Source organism: Myotis lucifugus, unplaced genomic scaffold (assembly GCF_000147115.1).
Source record: "Myotis lucifugus unplaced genomic scaffold, Myoluc2.0 scaffold_109, whole genome shotgun sequence".
Taxonomy (NCBI): domain Eukaryota; kingdom Metazoa; phylum Chordata; class Mammalia; order Chiroptera; family Vespertilionidae; genus Myotis; species Myotis lucifugus.
The window spans coordinates 3,896,771-3,917,067 of NW_005871157.1; the positions used below are offsets into that span (position 1 = coordinate 3,896,771).

General features: G+C 39.1%; 2 protein-coding genes across 10 annotated transcripts in view; both read left to right on the plus strand.

Moving 5' to 3' along the window:
- The window catches only part of CASC4 (cancer susceptibility 4), an 89,908-nt gene extending 80,937 nt beyond the window's left edge, over positions 1-8,971 (plus strand). The window contains exons 9-10 of one of the 2 annotated variants that reach the window (XM_006093119.3): positions 2,011-2,178; positions 8,629-8,971. In XM_006093119.3, the coding sequence (XP_006093181.1) occupies positions 2,011-2,178; positions 8,629-8,696 (236 nt within the window). In that variant the 3' untranslated portion in view covers positions 8,697-8,971. The remainder of the gene's footprint in view (positions 1-2,010; positions 2,179-8,628) is intronic. The other variant, XM_006093120.3, reaches the window with a different exon arrangement.
- Positions 8,972-19,214: 10,243 nt separating this feature from the next.
- CTDSPL2 (CTD small phosphatase like 2) overlaps positions 19,215-20,297 on the plus strand; it is a 92,755-nt gene continuing 91,672 nt past the window's right edge. For 4 of the 8 annotated variants that reach the window (XR_002830350.1, XM_006093123.3, XM_023757596.1 and 1 more), the window contains exon 1: positions 19,217-19,774. The gene's annotated coding sequence lies outside the window, so the exon portion shown is untranslated. Of the gene's footprint in view, positions 19,775-20,297 lie in introns of all 8 variants that reach the window. The other 4 variants (XM_006093121.3, XM_006093122.3, XM_023757597.1 and 1 more) reach the window with 3 other exon arrangements.

The following is a 20,297-nucleotide window of genomic DNA, read 5'->3' on the forward strand; positions in this document are numbered from 1 at the left end:
TTGGGATTTTTATGGGATTACATGTCTGGCCAAGACATGGCAACAACCAAAGTGTCCTGTAATAGAAGACTAGATAAAGAAGACATAGTACATGTGCACAATGGAATACTACTCAGCCATAAGAAGGGATGAAATAACGCCATTTGCAACAACATGGATGGACTTTGAAAACCTATGCTAAGTGAAATATTAGTCAGTCAGAAAAAGCTAAGAACTATATGATTTCGCTCAGATGTGGGATATAAGACTGAAACTCGTGAATACAAACAGCAGCGTGGTGATTGCCAGAGGGAAGGGGGTAGCGGGAGAAGAGGCTCCTAATATATGGTGATGGGAGAAGATTTGACTTTAGGTGGTGGGCACATGGAATAACATATAGATCTTGTAACATAGAGACCCACACCTGAACCTATATGTTCATGTGGACCAGTGTCACCCCTATAAATTTAATAAGTACATTTTAAAGAGAAAGAAATATATTGGCCTGATGATGTGTTGAACCATCTATAGAATTAGCCAATACCTCCATATTTTTCTTTTCATTTGCACTTAACCTTTCTTTCCAAGCAGAGGAAGTTTTTTTTTTCTGATTGTCTCATTGCAATGTAAATTTTTATAGTATAATTCCAAAAATTTTAGACCTATTACAGAAAGTTGTTATAATTTTTTTGAAGTCTTCAATTCCTACACCATGAGGAAGTTAATGTCATATTTTAGGGATTGGAATAAAATTTTTTTTTTGTGGTGCTTAAATTTAATGTCAAAGTAGAGTTTAACTTGTGTTTGTGAGTCAGATCTTAGTTTGTCTAACATTTTTATTTTCACTGCCTGGTTGTTAATAGCTTTCTAGTGTAGGTGTTATATCTGTTGCTCTTCTTGGTTTCTAGTTGTTATTAATGTGTACAATATCACAGCTTCATGTAGGTCAACTTTCTTAAGTTTCTTCTACCATTGACTTTTAGGAAATGGGAAAGAATAAGTCATAAGTAATTGGGTTGTTTTTTCAAAACACATACCACTAGGGATTCTCATAGTTTACTCTCTCTGCCATCCCTCCTTGGAAATCAATTCATGCCTATAGTGAATCACTGTTACTGGAGGAACTTAAGATAGTTCTCAGGCTCGGCCAGTGTGGCTCAGTGGTTGAGTGTTGACCCATGAACCAAGAGGTCACCAGGTTGTGGGTTTGATCTCCAGTAGGAGGCATGTGGGAGGCAGCCGATTGATGTTTCTCTTTCATCTCATTGATGTTTCTATCCCTCTCTCTTCCTCTCTCTCTAAAATCAATAAAAACATATTTTTTTTAAAAAAAGATAGTTCTCAGGTGTGTCAGTTTCTCTTAGTATCAAAAAAAAAAGTTAGTCTGTGTAGTTGTTTATTTTTAAATGAAAAAGTTGCCAAAATTATTCAGGAAAGTGCTATTTCATAAAGCAATAAATGACTGCAAATTTCAAATATGCATTTTATCTAGTAATAAAAGTATTCTCTTAAAGTGTTAAATTAGACAAATACTTATATCAGAGAAGTCCTTGGTTATTAGGAAAACAATCCTGAATATGGTACCCTTTTCTTTAAGAAAACATTATAACCTTACTAAAATTAAAACAAAAGAAAATTTTTTTAAAAAATATGTTTTTATTGATTTTTAGAGAAAGAGGAAGGGAGAGGGAAAGAGAGATACTCAACAATGAGAGAGAATCATGCATTAGCTTCTTCCTGCCCACCCCTCACTGGGGATGTGCCTTGACCAGGAATCGAACTGGTGACCTCTTGGTTATGAGTTGACACTCAATCACTGAGCCACACAAAACTTCTTAAATAAAAATTATTTTCTCTTTCCATTCTTATTTCCTTTTGTCTTGAATAACTTTCACAAAATATATCTGTATAACCAGTGTCGTGAAAGTTCCCAGGTTTCACTTGACTACTTTCTGATCTGCCTTCAGTACAGGTCCCTCCCTTCTTTTCTTTTCTTTTTACTCTGGAATTAATCCTCTACCTACTTCACAGGCCGATTCTTTGATGAGAATGAATCCCCTGTTGATCCGCAGCATGGCTCTAAACTGGCGGATTATAATGGGGATGATGGTAACGTAGGTGAGTATGAGGCAGACAAGCAGGCTGAGCTGGCTTACAATGAGGAAGAAGATGGTGATGGTGGAGAGGAAGACGTCCAAGGTGAGCGTGGGCCTGGCTTCCATGCTGTGACCATGAAACCCACCAATCCAATTTGGTTGAATTTGTGTAGAATTTTCCCACTTATTAGTAGCAGTACAGTCTTAATACAAAGAGGTTCAGTGCAGTTTTTCAATTGTATTTTGAAAACAATTTTATGATAGTGGTATGAATAAATTTATAAATAAATTATTTTAATTGTTATCAATTGTAGTTATATGTGTTATTGATATAGACACAATTTGAAACTCAGAATCTTGAGAAATTTTAGAATTAAATTGTTTAAAATGGTCCTAGACAAGTACTCCCAGAAAATAATTCCCCTTTTCAGTTTCTCATCTGAAAGCATTTCAGTTATTCTAGGTACAAATATGGATCAGACAGCCTTTTTGTTATCAGGGAAGCTGCAAAGGAAATAGTCTCCTCTACACTGAAGATACAATTATTTTACTACTGATTCAGCATAGAAAGTTTGTTTTCAAAAATTTTTTCTGAGGTTTAAAATTTATTTTTAACAGTTTGTGAAGATTTATCTGTTTTATGTTTAATACACAGATTCAACATATTTTCCTTGTTAACTGTGTTACTTCTGAGCTTTTAATTTAGTGAAAGTTCAGAATCTACCTGTGTGCATGCATATTAGTGTGTGTTGCTTCTTTGCAAGTGTGAAGGCCTGTTTTCTGCCTGCTTACATCACTTAGTAGTATTTGTGGAGCTTTTCTTTTTTCTATAAAAGTTGATTATAAAGTTAATGTGTGTGTTTTAGATTTTATAATATTATGCATGCAATATTTTCCCAATGTAACTGTCTTGATTTACTCCTTAACTCTTTTTAAGGTAATTAAATTTTATTTAGGTTCATAACAAGAGTTGTTCTGATAAAACTCAGAAGAAAATGTAGTTGTCCTAGAATACTACTTATTTAATAGAAAAAGGGAAACCAAAGACTCTGACTTCCTCCTAGGCACTGTTTTGATAGCCCATTCTAGTTTTAGAAGAATGGTTATTGGGAATAGAAAGAGATTAATAAATGTTAGTAGTTAAGGATTTGTTAATGAGAACTCACTTTTTGGTCTTTTGAATAAATTATACTCACTTCTTCTATACTCTTATCCATTTTCATAAATCTTACCATTTTTTCTTACTACTTTTGTGATTTGTTCGAGTTATACTTATTTGCAGTTATTTATAATGTTGCATTACATATATTTAGATCATATCACCAATTAGAATGTAAGCCCTTAGAGGGCAGGAATTTTCATTTATTTTGCCTTCTATTTTGTTTGTATCTTTTTCTGCCTTCATATTCCTCCCTACCACCCATAGTTTTTAGCACACATAGGGTGCTCAGTAAATGTTGTTAACTAATACTTTTATCCTTTTCTCATTTAATTTTTATTCTTATAACTGTGACTAGAGTAATAACCCTTTAACTTACTTCTGGTCTTAATAAGCTTGCTTGGTTTACACTTTAAACATTTCTAGTTTTCTTTCAGAAGGGCTTCTGTCTCAGATAATTTTAGGTTTTCATTAGAACAATTAATTTCAACTATAATTGAAAATCATTTCTTATATTTTGGCTGTCTTAAAGGTAATGACTTTTATCACAAAACTTCAGTTTAATATTTTTATCCATAGCAGGTACATTTCTCTTCATCGCCTTCTCTCTCTCTCTCTCTCTCTCTCTCTCTCTCTCTCTCTCTCTCTCTCTCTCCAGTACCCGTCTTTCTCTCTTACCCTCAGTTCTCATTGCCACTGTCCACTGTAGGTCCTCATTACCCTCATGCTGCCTGCCTTTACTTTCACAAGAAAATTAATCTATTGATTCTAAGGAATATAAATAAATGATCTAGGATGATATCCTCAGTGAAGTAGGGAGGGGATTGGTCAATTTTTGGGTTTCTTCATTTGCAAGTGAATTTTACTTGAGCTGGGGTTTGCCATTTAACATTTTTGTCCCATTTGGGGGTTCACTAATGATAGCAGCCGAGGAAAGGGCAGCTACCAAGGGGACTCTCTTATTATAGGGAACAGAAAGATGCAAGAACATCAACTCCAGCAAATAAAGAGGAATAAGTTTGGGTGAGATGACAGAAAAGAAATATGGGAGACCCAAATAATTTTAAACACATTTTCATGATTAAAAATGTTTCACGTTTAAAATTTTTAGGTAAAGTATTAATTGTTCAAAAAGTGTGGAGAGGAAATTGTGGCTATTCCCTAATTAAGTTTGAATACTTGGAATTTAAAAGTATTTCTTCATAGCTTCATTGTAGAAATAATGGTTGAGTTCCCAGCCCAGTTTGTACTTGTAGCCAAAGTAGGCAGTAGAGTGGAAAAACACATTAGCCTGAGAGTTAGGAGATCAGCTGTGTATTGCTTTTCAAGTCACTTAAACTCTCTGGGCCAAAATTTATTCATCTGTAATGTGAGAGTACTTAACAAGTGTTCTCAGTGCTAAAATGCTGTGGTTACATTCACAGTGGAATCACTACATATAACACAAGTCTTATGGGAAATGTGTTTCAGATTTTAGCATGCCTGACGTACATCTTTTCCCAAACTCAGGAAAGAAAATGGAAACTACTCCAGCCATCAAGACTCTGCAGCTAGAGATATCTAAACAAGGTTCTAGCCATAGGGACTCTTCTCTGCTCTCTCTAGTATTAGGAGTTTTCCCTTGTATACCTAGTATTAGAGATTCCAGCTGCAGGACTGAGATTTGGGCTTCAGCTCTGACTTTGGTCTCCAAAACACTCTGGCTTTGGTCTCCAAAACTCTGGTTTATAAAATGCAGATTTGGGTAGCATCTCTACCAATAGAGAGCTGAAGGGTTCCAGCTTTATCTCTGATGCCTGTTCATATGTATTAATCATTTGAGTCAACACTGTATACATAGTGTTTTCTTATAGAATTAAGTGAAGCCTAATTTTCCTGTGTTTACAGTCCTGGTTTATTTTGGCTTTTAGTTCCTGGTTTCCTGAAGCATCCTAAAAGAAATATTTTATTTACATTAGTGTAAAAATATTTTTCCTGACTTCTTAAAGATCTACTTTGGAAAGACTGCACATCTGATGGATATATCTTTTAATCCAGGGGTCCTCAAACTTTTTAAACAGGGGGCCAGTTCACTGTCCCTCAGACTGTTGGAGGGCCGGACTATAGTTTAAAAAAAAAACTATGAACAAATTCCTATGCACACTGCACATATCTTATTTTGAAGTAAAAAAACAAAACGGGAACAAATACAATATTTGTATTTGCATGTGGCCCTCGGGCCATAGTTTAAGGACCCCTGTTTAATCCCTTCTTCATTGTAACAAGGAGATGGACGTTTACAAATTCCCTGTACTCTTATCTTTAATCTCAAAGAAGTTCCTAATTTGATTAATAGAATATGCAATGCATATTACTAAATATATCTATAAAAGGAGCTTAGCACAGTGCTTAAATGCCTGATTCTAAGCCAAGACTGCCTGGATTTGAATCCCAACTGTGTCACCTTGTGAATTATGTAACCTCTATGCCTCAGTTTTCTCATCTGTCAAATAAGGATAGATATAGTTATCTAATTCAACAGTTATGTGGGTTATATGATTTAAATATTTGTTCAGCACTTAGAACAGGGTCTTTCACACTGTAACACTCTGTGTTTGTTGAATTAAATTATATTTCTAGATAGTAACACCTTAATCTATCAAAAACTAAGCTATTGGGTAACTGTAACATGAACCAGAAAGTAAGAGAAGTCATTTTTTAAGACTGCAGGAGCCAAAAGATATCATTAAAAGCTATGTACTAAAAAGGGAGCCTCTTAGGCTCTGATTGAAATACTTTTCTTTCTTTTTTTAATTTTAATCCTCACTTGAAGATATTTTTTTCCATTATTATTATTATTTTTTTTAGAGAGAGTGTGAAGGAAGGGAAGACAGAGGGAGAGGGAGAGAGACAGAGAGAGAGAAGAGAAAAGAGAGAGAGGAAAGAGGGAGGAGAGAGAAACATCAACGTGAGACACATTGATTGGTTGCCTCTTGCATTCATCCTGACCAGGGCTGGGTGTTGAGCCTGCAACCAAGGTACATGACCTTGACCAGAAATCGAACCTATCACTCTTCAGTCCACAGGCCAATGCTCTAACCACTGAGCAACCTACCAGGGCAAAATACTTTTCATTCTTGTTCTAATATTTTAGTACTCTGAGCAGTCTTATTTCAAAACCTGTAGTTTGTAGCAAAATTAGGAAAGAAGGATTATTATTGACAGACTAGAGGGCTGGTGCACGAAATTCTTGTACAGGGGGAGGTCAGGTCCCTCAGCCCAGCCTGCACCCTCTCCAATCCGGGACCCCTCGGGGGATGTCTGACTGCCTCTCGCAATCCAGAACTGCTGGCTCCTAACCGCTCACCTGCCTGCCTGCCTGATCACCCCTAACCCCTCTGCCTGCCTGCCTGATCGTCCCTAACAACCTCTGCCTGCCTGATCGTCCCTAACAACCCCTGCCTGCCTGATCGCCCCTAACTACCTCTGTCTGCCTGCCTGATCGCCCCTACTGGCCTGATCTCCCCTAACTTCTCCTCTGCTGGCCTGATCGCCCCTAACCACCTCTGCCTCGCCCCACACCAGGGACCCAGGATTCCCTCCTCCAGTTGGTCGCAGGCACCTGGGACCCAGGCTTTCCTCCCTCTGGCCGGCCACAGGCACCCAGGACCCAGGCCAGCTTCACCTGGGCCGGCCGCAGCTGCAGGGGACCATGGGCAGGCAGCTTCGCCTGGGCCGCAGCCACAGGCACCCGTGACCGTGGGGTGGGCGGTTTATCCCTCTCCTGGGCTGCGGGCACAGCCGCTGGCGCCCAGGACTGCTGGGCAGGCGGCTTGTCCCTCTCCCGGGCTGCAGCCCAGCCGCATGGCACCCGGGACCGTGGAGCATGCAGCTTATCCCTCTCCCAGGCTGCAGGCGCAGGCACAGCTGCTGGCTCCTGGGACCATGTGGCAGGCGGCTTGTCCCTCTCCCGGACCGCAGCCTGGCTGGTCCCCATTTCTCTCTCGCAAGCTCATTTGTGCCAGTCTGGTCCCCATTCCTCTCTCCCCAGTGTTGAGTGTCTGAGCCGTTACAGCGTGATGGCGTGAGAACGTGATGGCCATTTGCATATTAGCTCTTTATTATATAGGATAAACTGACAGTAATGTGAAGTGACAGGTGATACCTATAAAGGACCCAGGAAAACCTGTGAGTAGCCAAATAAGTCAAACTCCAAAGCACTATGTAGAGTTGCTTCATATAGCTACTCGCCCTGGCCAGTTTGTTCACTGGTTAAAGCATTGGCTAGTACAACGAAGGGTTGTGGGTTCAATTCCTAGAAAGGGCATATACCTGGGTTGCAGTTTCAATCCCTAGTCCCAATCAGAGAGTTTGTGGGAAGCAACCAATCAAAGTGTCACATCTCCCTTCCTCCTTCCCCCACCTCCATTCTCTCTAAAAATCAATGGAAAAAAATATCCTCAGGTGAGAATTAACACCCCCAGCCAAATATATATATAGTTACTCAGTGACTTTAGGGATATTACTGTCTAACAATATTATGTAATAAATATTTTCTTGCCGAAACCGGTTTGGCTCAGTGGATAGAGCGTCGGCCTGCGGACTGAAAGGTCCCAGGTTCGATTCCTGTCAAGGGCATGTACCTGGGTTGCGGGCACATCCCCAGTGGGAGATGTGCAGCAGGCAGCTGATCGATGTTTCTCTCTCATCGATGTTTCTAGCTCTCTATCTCTCTCCCTTCCTCTCTGTAAAAAATCAATAAAATATATTTAAAAAAAATATTTTCTTTTTGGTAAAGAAAAGATTAAGTTTTGGTTTGTATACTCTATTTAAGAAATTAACTAGTAAACTCTTTGCAGAGAAGCAAAGAAATTCACTAAAATGTTAGGATTATGAGTAATGTTTATCTTCTAATTTTTATCTGATGACTAAGGATTAATTTTATAATTTAAAAAAGGTTATTTTTAAAGACATGAAAAAAGTATACATAGAAGTTTCTACCAAAGCTTTAATTAAAATGACTTCATTTATATAGAAATAATATACAAAAGGATCACCTTCTCAATGTTTGTGGGTTCCCAAAGTTTTGCTGACTATATTTATCTACCTCCCTCCCTCCCTCCCTCCCTCCCTTCCTTCCATCCATCCATCCATCTATCCATCCATCCATCTTTCCAATCTATTATTAAAAGATTTGTTAAAATGAAGTAATCTTCCAAAATAGTTACAGACTTTTCCCTCTTTAGCCAAGCAACTGAGAAATAGAACACTATTTGCAGACTGTGTAAAATAATGAGCAGAAAACTACCTTAAAAAGAAGAAAAATTCCTGAGAAAAAAAGAGACTTTTTAAAATTGGATTTCTGCAAATGATTTTATGAACAATATTCTTGATACATAATTATTTCCCTTTCAGATGATGAAGAACGAGAACTTCAAATGGATCCTGCAGACTATGGAAAACGTTTAAATGATGTCCTTTAAAACCTAAAGGAAACTTTAGAAAACCTAAAGTGCTGTAAAATGGAATCATTTCTACTTTGTCCTTTTTGACTTTTGCTGTAAAGATCAGTTGTATCAGTTATAAAGATACATTGAGTTAAACTTAAGGAAAAATTTAATGAAGGAATGTACCCATGTACATATGTGAACTTTGTCATATTGTATAATTAATGCAGAGACCTTTTTGGTTGTATTACAGTTGAGCCAAAAACAAAGTAAACAAACTGTAGTCTTTGCGTTTAAAGCAAACTAATATATATTTTACATTTTATTGAGCCTAATTCTTTACTCAAATGGACAAACAGGAAAAAATGGTTGTACAGTTTATATAAGTTGCACATAACATAACCACAGTGAGAATAGTTAATTATTCAGCTTAAAAACATTTTATGCACTTATTCTTGTTAACTCAACTGGTGTTCTGTTCCCACCCCTTATCACATGCTCTTCCAGAAATTATACCTACAATAGTTAGATAAAAAACAGGAACCTAGAAGCCAAACACTGGGCACCATGTGTACAAAATCACTTCCCTACTCCTTTTATTTTACACTAGAGGCCCAGTGCATGAAATTCGGAACTCGAGGAGGGGGTCCCTCAGCCCAGCTTGTGCCCTCTCGCAGTCTGGAAGTCCTTGGGGGATGTCCGACAGCGGAGGCAGGAGAGGCACCCGCCACCGCTGTGGCGCTCGCCAGCTGTGAGCCTGGCTTCTGTCTGAGCGGCGCTCCCCCTGTGGGAGTGCATGACCACCAGGGGGTAGCTCCTGCATTGAGCGTCTGCCCCCTGGTGGTCAGTGCATGTCATAGCAACCAGTCGTTCCGCTGTTCGGTCGATTTGCTTATTAGTCTTTTATTATATAGGATGAGTGCTGGTGTGTTTTGGCAGGTAAGCTTTCAGGTGAGGCCTGATGAAAGTTGAGATAACCTGCAAAGACATAATAATATTTATGAGTTATACCTTACTTAGTTCATGAACTTGTGAAATGCATGATTGACAATATTTTTTTTTTCACATAATACCAGTACTGTTTAACTATAATCAGGACTGGCTAAAATTTTTAAATTTTCAGAGTTCAAGTTAGTGAATATATTTATTTAAATGCCATATTCTAAAAGAGGTTAAGTCAACTTTGAAATGAATCTGCAATCAGTATTTCAAAGCTTCTCTGGTAGTTTTAGTGATATTATTTGACTAGACTTTTTCTGAATTACTAAATAAGGACTTTTAACAGATTTTTATTATTGCACAGATAAATAGAAGTACAGTGAGGTCTACAGCCATTTTATTAAAGTAGCTTAAAAGTTTGTAATAAAGATGAATCTTTGTAATTACTTAAATGTTAGTTAAGAACCCATAAACCTCATATTTGCTAATTTTACAAAATTATTTTAAATGCATTTGTCTTTTTTTGACACTTTTCAATAGAATATGTAGCTAATTCTTGTTTTCTGAGTTAAAACACTTCTAAATCTAACCCCTCCACCCCCAAAATAAAAAGTTTTGATCATAAGGAGAAATTTAAGGATGCTAACTTTGTGTTTCAGAAGGGTTACTGGTAATTGCACATAAACATTAAATGCTTTCTTCCCCCTTTACTCAGGTTCTAGCCAAAATTCACATTTATAGAGATTTTTTTTAAAGAAAAGGTTATCACTTATTGGAGGTACAAAAATTATTAAACTTGGGTTCAGAAATTATTAAGCAACTAGGACAAGATATAGTGATTTACTAAAATTGTTTTTTCTACCATATCAAAGTAAGCAGTTCATGCCTTTGCTATGAGTAGAGTCAGGATTATAAATGAATTGGTATGATAGTTCATGGATTTTTTTTTTAAATGGAGTTAAAGGGAATTAATGTATAACTTCTAGGTGTTAGAGTGGGAAGATGAATCTAAAACATACTCCTAGAAATACTTTTTGTTTAATACTGTAAAATTTTTGCAAATGGAAACAGTGAAATTTCCTGCCTTAGTTATTTTGTCATAAAAACAATTATTTGGTTGTAAGATAGTTGTTACTTACACTGCAAAATTTCTTCAGTTAGCAGTCTATACATTTTATAAAATGAGAAATCTTGAACCAATTGGTAATATTTCCAACTGTATTAACATTTAAATGCTATAAAATACTATGTGAATCTCTTAAAATTCTGACATTCTACAGTCTGTATTAGACATGCTGATTTTATAATGTTTTACTTCTGCCTTAAGATTTAGGTTTTTTAAATGTATTTTTGCCCTGAATTAAGTGTTAATTTGATGAAAACTGCTTTTGAAATCATCACTGGGTTCTAATAAATTAAAAATTAAACTTGTTTTACTATTTTGCTGATCTGATAATATATACACACATCACACTTAAGTGATGCAAATAGCTACATTTTAACATTAAAATTTGAATAAATTTAGAATGGCAGAAATTTTTACACCAGGACTGTTTACTGTGCTAGTTTATTCAACAAACTAGAGGCCCGATGCACGAAATTTGTGCAAGAGTAGGCCTTTCGCAGCTGTGGCTTCATCCAGAAGGTCATCCGGATCGTCGTTCTGCTGTTCAGCCTTTTGGTCAATTTGCAATTATGCTTTTATTATGATAGATATTGAATGCTTCCTATGTGCCCAGCATTGTTCTAGGTACAATAGTAAGAATCTGCATGGATAAGACAGACCAGGTTTCTTTCCTCATAAAACTTACTACATTGAACTGGGGAGCAGCCAGACAATACACAAGGTAAACAACATGAGCCAGGTAATTTAAAATAGTGATAAGAGCTATTAAAAATAAAACAAGGTTCCAAGGTCTGTAAGGTTCCAAATTTTCAGGTTTTTACTTAACTGAAACATTACAGTTGTGAATCTAGAAAATCATGAGCAAGGAGGAGAAAAATGAGGCTGAAGAGTTATGGAAGGGGTAATATAGGGAGAATCTTGTCAATTCAGGTCACTTGCTACTGACCCACAAAGAAAAAATGCAGAATATAAAATATACATGAAAGGTTGATTCTAGGGAAAATACATAATCAGACTTCAAAGTGATTTCTGAAATATGTCCTTTGCTCCAGTTGGTTTGGCTCAGCAGATAGAGCGATGGCCTACAGTCTGAAGGGTCCTTGGTTCGATTCCAGTTAAGGTCACATGCCCGGGTTCCAGGCTAAATCCCCAGTAGGAGGTGTGCAGGAGGCAGCCAATCAATGATTCTCATCATTGATGTTTCTATCTCTTTCTCCCTCTCCCTTCCTCTCTGAAATAAAATTTAAAAAAATATAAATACTAGAGGCCCGGTGCACAAATTCGTGCATGGGTGGGGTCCCACTGGGTGGCCTTCAGGGATTGAGCCGAAACCCGCAGTCCAACGCTGCCTGCAGCTCCTACCTGCCGTTCCCGCTCATCCCGGCCCCACTGTGCCTGCCGCAAGCTCACGCCCAATCAGTCCTGATCGGGAAAGGCTCACGCTGCCACAGCAGCGCTCGCCAGCCATGAGCCCTGCATCTGGCGCCCTCCCAAGGGGAGTGGCCTGTGTGATCATGCTGAAACCAGCTCTCCAACATCCCCTGTGGGGTCCCAGACTGTGAGAGGGCACAGGCCAGGCTGAGGGCCCCCACTGGTGCACGAATCGACTGGGGAGGGCCTGCAGAAGGGCTCCAGGGCATGTCCGGCCCATCTTGCTCAGTCCTGATCAGCCAAACCCCAGCAGTAAGTTAACCTACCCGTCAGAACATCTACTCCCTGGTGGTCAGTGCACATCATAGTGACTGGTCAACCAGTTGACTGTCTGCCCCTAGTGGTCAGTGCACATCATAGCAAGCTGTTGAGCATCCTTAGCATAGCATTAGCATATTACGCTTTGATTGGTTGTTCGGTTGTTTTGCCATTTGATCTATTTGCATATTACCCTTATATAAGATTTTAAAAAAGAAGGTAAACCATTTAAAAAAATAAAGTCCCTTTATTTAAAAAAATCTGAAGATTGTTTGCCTTTTTGACTTCTCATTTGTATAATGCTGTAACACCAAAAATTGCTAAAATATAAGGGCAGAGAATCTGTTAACATACACACACACAAAACTAGAGGGAGATCGTCACTTGCTATAATGGCTGACCTTGGAAACTTCTCTTCCCTCACATGTTTGACTCAATGGCTCCAATAAGACAATCAAACACTGTAAACATCATTACATTTCCAAAGTCTTAACATCATATGTGGTTCATCAATATTCAGTTCTAATTGTGCAGTTCCTTTTAAAAGACTCTTCTCAGTAAGTGTTCCAGACAAAAATTCAATCAACTATACAAGAAAAAGAGGGAAGTTTAATGGTTTATATAAGCAAACTGCATAAGGAGCAGAAGTCTCCTGGAGTTGAGAACAATTGAAACTAGGACTTGAATGCTACCAAATTTGTTTCATCAACTCCATTTCTGTTTCTCTCTACTTCCTTTTCTCACACCAGCTCCCTCATTCAAAGCTCTAACCAAGACTTCCAGCAGGTCATATTTTCAAAGAAAATATGAGAGGGGCTGCTCCTCTTTGCTTAGTTCCATTTCAGAAAATCTGAGACAAGGGGGTATTTCTGCTTCTGTCTGTGGTTGAATAACTTGACTAGCCCTTCCAGATTAGTAATAGCTATAAAAACTGGATAAGATATATTGAGCAACTGTTTTGGGGCAGCACAAAACAAATTTCCAAGAGAAGGGAAACTTAAGCAGTTGAGCTCCACAGCTTCCTATGGTGTAAATGGGTTGGAGTGCAGAGCTGAGAAGGCAGAGATCATAGTGGGGAGCAGCTGAAGCAGTTGGAATCTATGGGGTTGGCATCCGAGAAGAGAGCTATTCAGAGAGGTGGCCTCAGAAATCCATATGGGGTCACAAGTCAGAGCTGTATATAAGAGCAAGACCATCTGACGCTTACCAGATAGTTGCTACACAGTTGAAAATGGAACAGAGGTACCAAAGGTCAAGTGTGTTGACATAAAAGCAGTACTAAGGGACATTGAGTTTCTGGGCCTGCCAAGGCGGAGATATCCTTAACAACTGTGACATGCAGTTGAAATATTAGAAAAGTACCTTAATAGTAAAAACCATGCCTTAGTAAGACCTACTCTAGACCTTCCCTAACATGCTCTGACAACATTGTCAGAGAAGACAGCGTATGGAAGTGTTGTCCTGCCAAATTGGACCTTATGAAACTCCTTAGGCTTCCCACAGACATGAATAACAAAACATAAAACCAAGCCTATACTAATTTAAAGTAAACAATCTGTAACTGAAGTACCTGCTAAAACAAGAATTATTACTTTAAAGAAGATAACCGAGTTCAGAATCTCTACAACATATGCACAATGTCCAGTATTCAATAAAAATTATTAAGACATACAAAGGCACAAAAATATGTGATCCATAGTTTTAAAATACTGGCATGGCCTTTGTTATTACTTTTTATATTGTTTGTTATTTGTTAATGCAGGTATAAAAATATGTTCAAAGATTAAACAAAATATTTTAATAATGAACAGAATCTCAGCACAGAAATGACAATCATAAAAAAAAAACCTAGAACTGCAAAATACAAGAACTGAAATAAAAAATTCATTGGAAGCCCTGGCTGGTGTGGCTTTAGTTGGTTGGGCATTGTTCCATGCACCAAAAAGGTTGCTAGTTTGATTCCTGGTCATGATGCATGCCCGGGTTACATGGATCATGGCAGCCAATCAATGTTTTGGTCTCACTTTGATGTTTCTCCTTTCCTCTCTCTCTAAAAATCAATTAAAAATCTTTAAAAAAAATTCTTGGGTGGGTTTAATAGCAGATTAGAGATGGCAGTAGACAACCTGAAGACTTACAAATGTAGTTGAATAAAGTATTTGGAAATAGAGGGTTGAAATGTTGAGAGACCTAGAATTGTGGATTTGGGATTCATTCTTTAAATGTTTGAAACCTCAAGATGCTGTCCACCCTCACACCCCAACTCTGACACACAAACCTAAAGATTCCATCATGAAAGAACAATGATCATCCTTTCAATTACTTATTGAGTGCCTAATATGTGTAGAGAACTGTTCTGAGTACTGGGGATACAATAATGAAAAAGTCCCTGCCTTCATGGAACTTATATGCCACATGGAGAGAGAGATATTTTCTATAATCAGTGATAAATGATATGAGAAAAATAAATCACAATAAAAGAATAGTGATGGAAGAGTGCTACTAGTATTTAGATAGGATGATCAGGGAGGGCCACCTATGTAATTTTAAATTTTCTAGTAGCCACATTTTGAAAATATGTAATTTTGATGTTTAACCCATATCTAAACTATTACCATTTTAACATGTAATCAATATGGAATACTCTTAATATGTTATATGCTTTTGTACTAAGTCTGAAATCTATGTATATATTTCATTTATAGCACATCTCAATTTGGACACTAAATTGTCATTGGAAACATTTTATTAGTATTTAGAATTCATTCCATTTATAGTTGAGTAAGAATATTCACATATTCATGTTTCAAGCACACTTAAGTTTTTCAATGACTCAATCATGTATTAGCTTTTTTTCAATAGACTTTACTTTTTAGGGCAGTTTATAGCAAAATTGGGTAAAAAGTACAGAGAGTCTCCTCCTCACCCCTGGCTTTCCCCACCATCAACATCCTGTACCAGTGTAGAATTATTTGTTGTAATTAATAAGCCAACATTGATACATAGTTATCAACCAAATTTTTTAGTTTACATTAGAACTCAGACTTTGTATTGTGCATTCTATGGGTTTGAACAAATGTACAATGACATATACCCACCATTATAGTACGCAGAATATATATAATGACATAAACCACCATTGTAGTAGGCAGAAGTTTCATTTCCCTAAATTTCCTCTTTCACTTATTCCTCCTTCTTTAGCCTAAAACCCTAATAACCATTGATCTTTTCATTGTCTCCATAGTTTTATCTTTACCAAATGTCAGATAATTGGAATCATACTTCATGCAGCCTTTTTAAGTTGGCTTCTTTCATTTAGTAATATGCATTTAAGATTCCCCATGTCTCTTCATGGCTTAATCTCATTTTTTTTAGCTGAATATTCCATTGTATGAATATACCATAATTTATCTATTCACCTACTTACGGATACCTTGGTTGCTCCAAGTTTTGACAATTATAAAGCTGCTATCAACATTGATGTATTTTCAACTCCTTTGGGTAAACACCAAGGAGCAATTTTTTAATTGTAGTCAAGTATACATAAATATAAAATTTAACATTGTACATTTACATTTAAAGTGTACAATTCAGTGGCATTATGTACATCCACAATGTTGTGCAAACCATCACAACTATCTAGTTCCAGAACGTTTTCATCGCTCCAAATGGGAACCTTGCTAGTCACTCATGTATTAATTTTAAAATTTAATTAAAACTAGGCTTAAATTGTTTCTCAGTCACATTAGCCACATTTCAGGTGCTGAGTACCCATACGTGGCTAGTGGCTATCGAATAGTACAGATCTAGAGAAAGAGCATTAGAGGCAGAGGAAACAGCAAATACAAAGCTCTTTTTAAAAAAATAATATATTTTATTGACTTCAGAGAGGAAGGGAGAGGGAGAGAGAGATAGAAACATCCATGATGATCTGTTGCCTCCTGCATGCCCCCTACTGGGGATCAAGCCAGCAACCCAAGCACATGCCGGGGAATCGAGCTGTGACCTCCTGGTTCATAGGTTGATGCTCAACCACTGAGCCACAGCAGCAAGGCCAAATACAAAGCTTTTGAAGCAGGAATACATTTTTTTCAAAGAACAGTTCATTGGTCAGTATGACTGGAGTACAAGGAGCAAGACGTAGGAAATGTAGTCAGTGCTGTAGCCAAAAGTAGGCTAATAAAGGGCCTTGCATAGTAAAAGACTAGATTTTAAGGGGGATGTCAGATTTACAAAGAGGTTTAAAATAGTCCCTGGTTAGGTAGCTCAGTTGGTTAGAGTGTCGTCCTCATAGGCCAAGGTTGCAGGTTCTATCTCTTGTCAGGGCACATACAAGAAACAACCTATGAATGCACAAATAAGTGGAACAACAAATCAATGTTTATATCTCTGTCTATATATAATAAATAAAATTTTAAAAGGGTTTAAAATAATTGGCTTCTGTGTTGGAAAGATTAAAGGAGGTTCAAGAATGAACTAGGAAGATAGCTAGAGTGATGAAAAGTGTTCAGATTCAGGATATATTTTGAAGGTTTTGTTTATTATACGTATCATGAATTTGACACTAGGTTTTAGAAAAACTGTATTCTGTAAGGTGGAGAACACACAGAGTAGCAGGTTTGAGAAAAAAAAATGAATTTAGTTTTGACCATGTTAAGTTTTAGGTGGTCATTGACATCAAGTGGTCACAATATTGGAGCAAAGTGACAGCTCTGATATTTCAATAGTTATATTACATCCTTAGTGATTGATAAATAAGAGAGTGATAAAAATATAGCTCAGAGATAGAATATAGGAATGCCCTATATATTGGTGAAAAATGTAAATATATTTCATATACTCTGGAATGTGGGTCCAACTGAAAGACTCTGTTGCAGATCCAAGATACTTCTATGACTTACTTAGTGAACTATCTATTTCATTAATGTTTTCATATAACAATAGTTTTGAATAGCTTAAAAAGCATGCACGCCACTGTTCTGCATTATGTTTTTCTCCCTTGTGGCTACTGCTTTGCATCTAAATATACTTAAGACTTCATTTTTAAGTTCATATTTTTGAAACTTTACCTTATTTTAAAATCTTGGACAGAGTTGTTACTGAAGCTTAATGATATTAACTACTATTTAAGGCACCAAAAAAAAAAAAAACAACACACCTTGCTAAGTATTTTCCACAAATAATCTTTGGATAAGCATCTTTTTTCTCTGCCCTCCTTTAAAAATTTTTTTTTTTTTAGAGAGAGAGAAACATCAATTTTTATTGTTCCCCTTACTTATGCATTCATTGGTTGATTCTTGTATGTGCCTGACCAGGACTCAACTCCCAACTTTGGTGTATCTGGAGGATGCGCTAACCTGAGCTACCCAGCCATGGTCTCCCCTCTCCTTAAAACAAACAAACAAAAAACACCCGTCAGTGTCTAACTCAAGAGTGGGGAGACCGATTATACCTAATACAGGCTTGTTGGGAGAATCAAAGTGCATATAAATGCATACGAAAGTGCTTTGTAAGTGGCATATTTTACTTAAGTCTTAAAAGATTGAAAGCTTGAAATAACTACTACTTGGAATGTATTTTTAGAAATATATTTTTACCTGATTTAAAATTTATTTTAGTCATCAATTAGGGCAGTTGTTTAGTTTATATTCCTTTTGATGATACACACTGCCTAGACGGTATAGTAATTAGTAATTGTTGCTTTCCAATTAGTTTTTCAGAAATCTTATTTTGTGGACTACTACCAGTTCTGCACGCTGTATACCACAGGCTCTCAATAAATGTGCATTCAGAGCATTCTTGTACTAGAAAGATTTAGGGTGCAAATAACTCAGAGCTCTGGCAGGATCTGTACTGTGGAAGGCTTTCAGAAGACAGCCCACCTTCCTCACACTCTGAGAGAGAAACCACCAGATTCACGAGGATGCTCTGTTTACCTCCCAGCCTCATCTCTCTGTATCCGGTGCACAGAACTGCTTCCTCACCTGCTCAAAGCAATCTCGTATGTGGCCCATCCCATCCGTTTGCTTTACCTAGACACTCTTCCCCTGTAGCATCAATTCTTCATGTCACACTTAGATGTCATCTCAAAAAAGCCTTCCCAACCCCTCACCGGCACCCCTCGTGTGTTCTACAACGCCTGTCATTCTATCACACTGTATTTAGATTGTCTGTCTTCTTCGATAGTCTGAATTCTGGGAAGGCAATGTCCATTCACTGTTACATCCCCGCACCTAGTATGGTCCTAGCATTGCGCTTTCTCAATAAATATTTCCTGATTGAATTATGAGTGGCTGGAGTTTTAGTAAACAGTACACTTCCAACCACTATATATATATATATATATTATATATATATATATATATATATTCATTCATATTCCACTTGGACTAGACACTGGGGATGCATTTTTGACCTGTGATGCTGACGGTCCCTTGACCCAGGCCGGCAGGTAGAAACCCATTGGTCTGAATAATCTGAATAATCGCAGAACCACCGCGGGCATCGCGTGCTGTCGAAGGGCGTGGGTTTGTAATTACAGATCTATGAGCAACTGCTTACAGAAGACCCTTAGGGGCCACCGGGACCTCAGAAAAGAAGAAGAGTCCTCTCCTCCCGACCTCGTGCAGCGCTCTCCACGCACTGCCTCCGCCAGCGCGCCAAGCCGTTAGTCCCGCCAGCCCCTTGGCTCCACCCACCTGGCGCGCCGGCTGCCCCAGCCCGAGCCGCCGGAGCGCGCGCCGCGCCCTAAGCCCCGCCCCCGGGCGAGGGCGCGCTCCCCCTCCCAGCTCTGCCCCAGCAGTTCCGTTAGTAGCGGGAGGAAAAACCGTCCTTCGCTCCCCGCCTCTCCACTCCCAACGCTTTACTCTCGACTCCCCCTGCGACCACTACACAGCCAGCTACGGCGGCCCCTGAAGTACAAATATCCCGCAGGCCCTCGGCGTATCCTGATAGGCTTTGGTCTTCTTATTTCATCTGGTCCTAAGGCCTGCGTTCAATTTTTGTCAGGAATTCGAGCCCGCGAGTTTCTCCCGGCGGCAGGAACTCCGGCGTTCTTCTCGGAAATAAAAGTTGTTTTTTTTTCCTCTTTTTTTGCCGCTGTGGCCGCCCGCATTCCTTCCCTCCCACCTCGCGGAATTGTGGCGGGAGGGGGAGGAGGAAGTCAGAGCGCCTGCGCGGAGAGGCCGCTTTCCATCCGGGTCCCTGTCCGTGCGGTGCAGCAGGTCGGTAGGCGGGAAATGGCGACTGGCTGAAGGAGCTGGTTCTGTTGCTGCTGCGGGCTAAGCGGGGAAGACACCACACGTTGCGCAGTCGGGACCATCGCTGGAGCCTGAAGACACTTCTCTGTCGTCACAGTTAGGTAATCCCCCTCGTTCAGACAGTGCCGCTGCTTCCAACCTGAGTCCCCCTCCTCTTCCAGGGCCGTCTGCCGGGATCTCCTCCCCTTCCTTCTCCAGCGGCTTCTCCCGCGGCTCCCGCGCCTCGGTAGGCACGCACTCGGGGCGCCTCTCGCGTCCGCGGTGCGGAGCCGCTCTCCTCTGGACTTTGCCCCGGGAACGGAGAGGGAGCTCGCTTCCCGCCAGCTTCGGCTCCCGGGCTGCGCGGCCTGTGTTGTGATTTCTGGGGTTAGATTTCACTTGGCTACCCCCACCCCCACCCCGACCTCACGTTCCTGGTTCCCAGTCCTGTGGCCCCTCCGGAGAATTGGGCTCCATCAGCTTTTCTCAGCCTCGGCCCGCCTGATGTTTTCGAGATTTCATTCTTTCTAGGAGGGTGCTTTTAGGGGGGCGTTGCTCTAGCTCAGTTTTTATCAACACCTCGGGAGGATCTGGAAGAAGAGCGCTCGCTAAGTTCTGTTTATCCTCTGTGCCGCTAAAATGTTG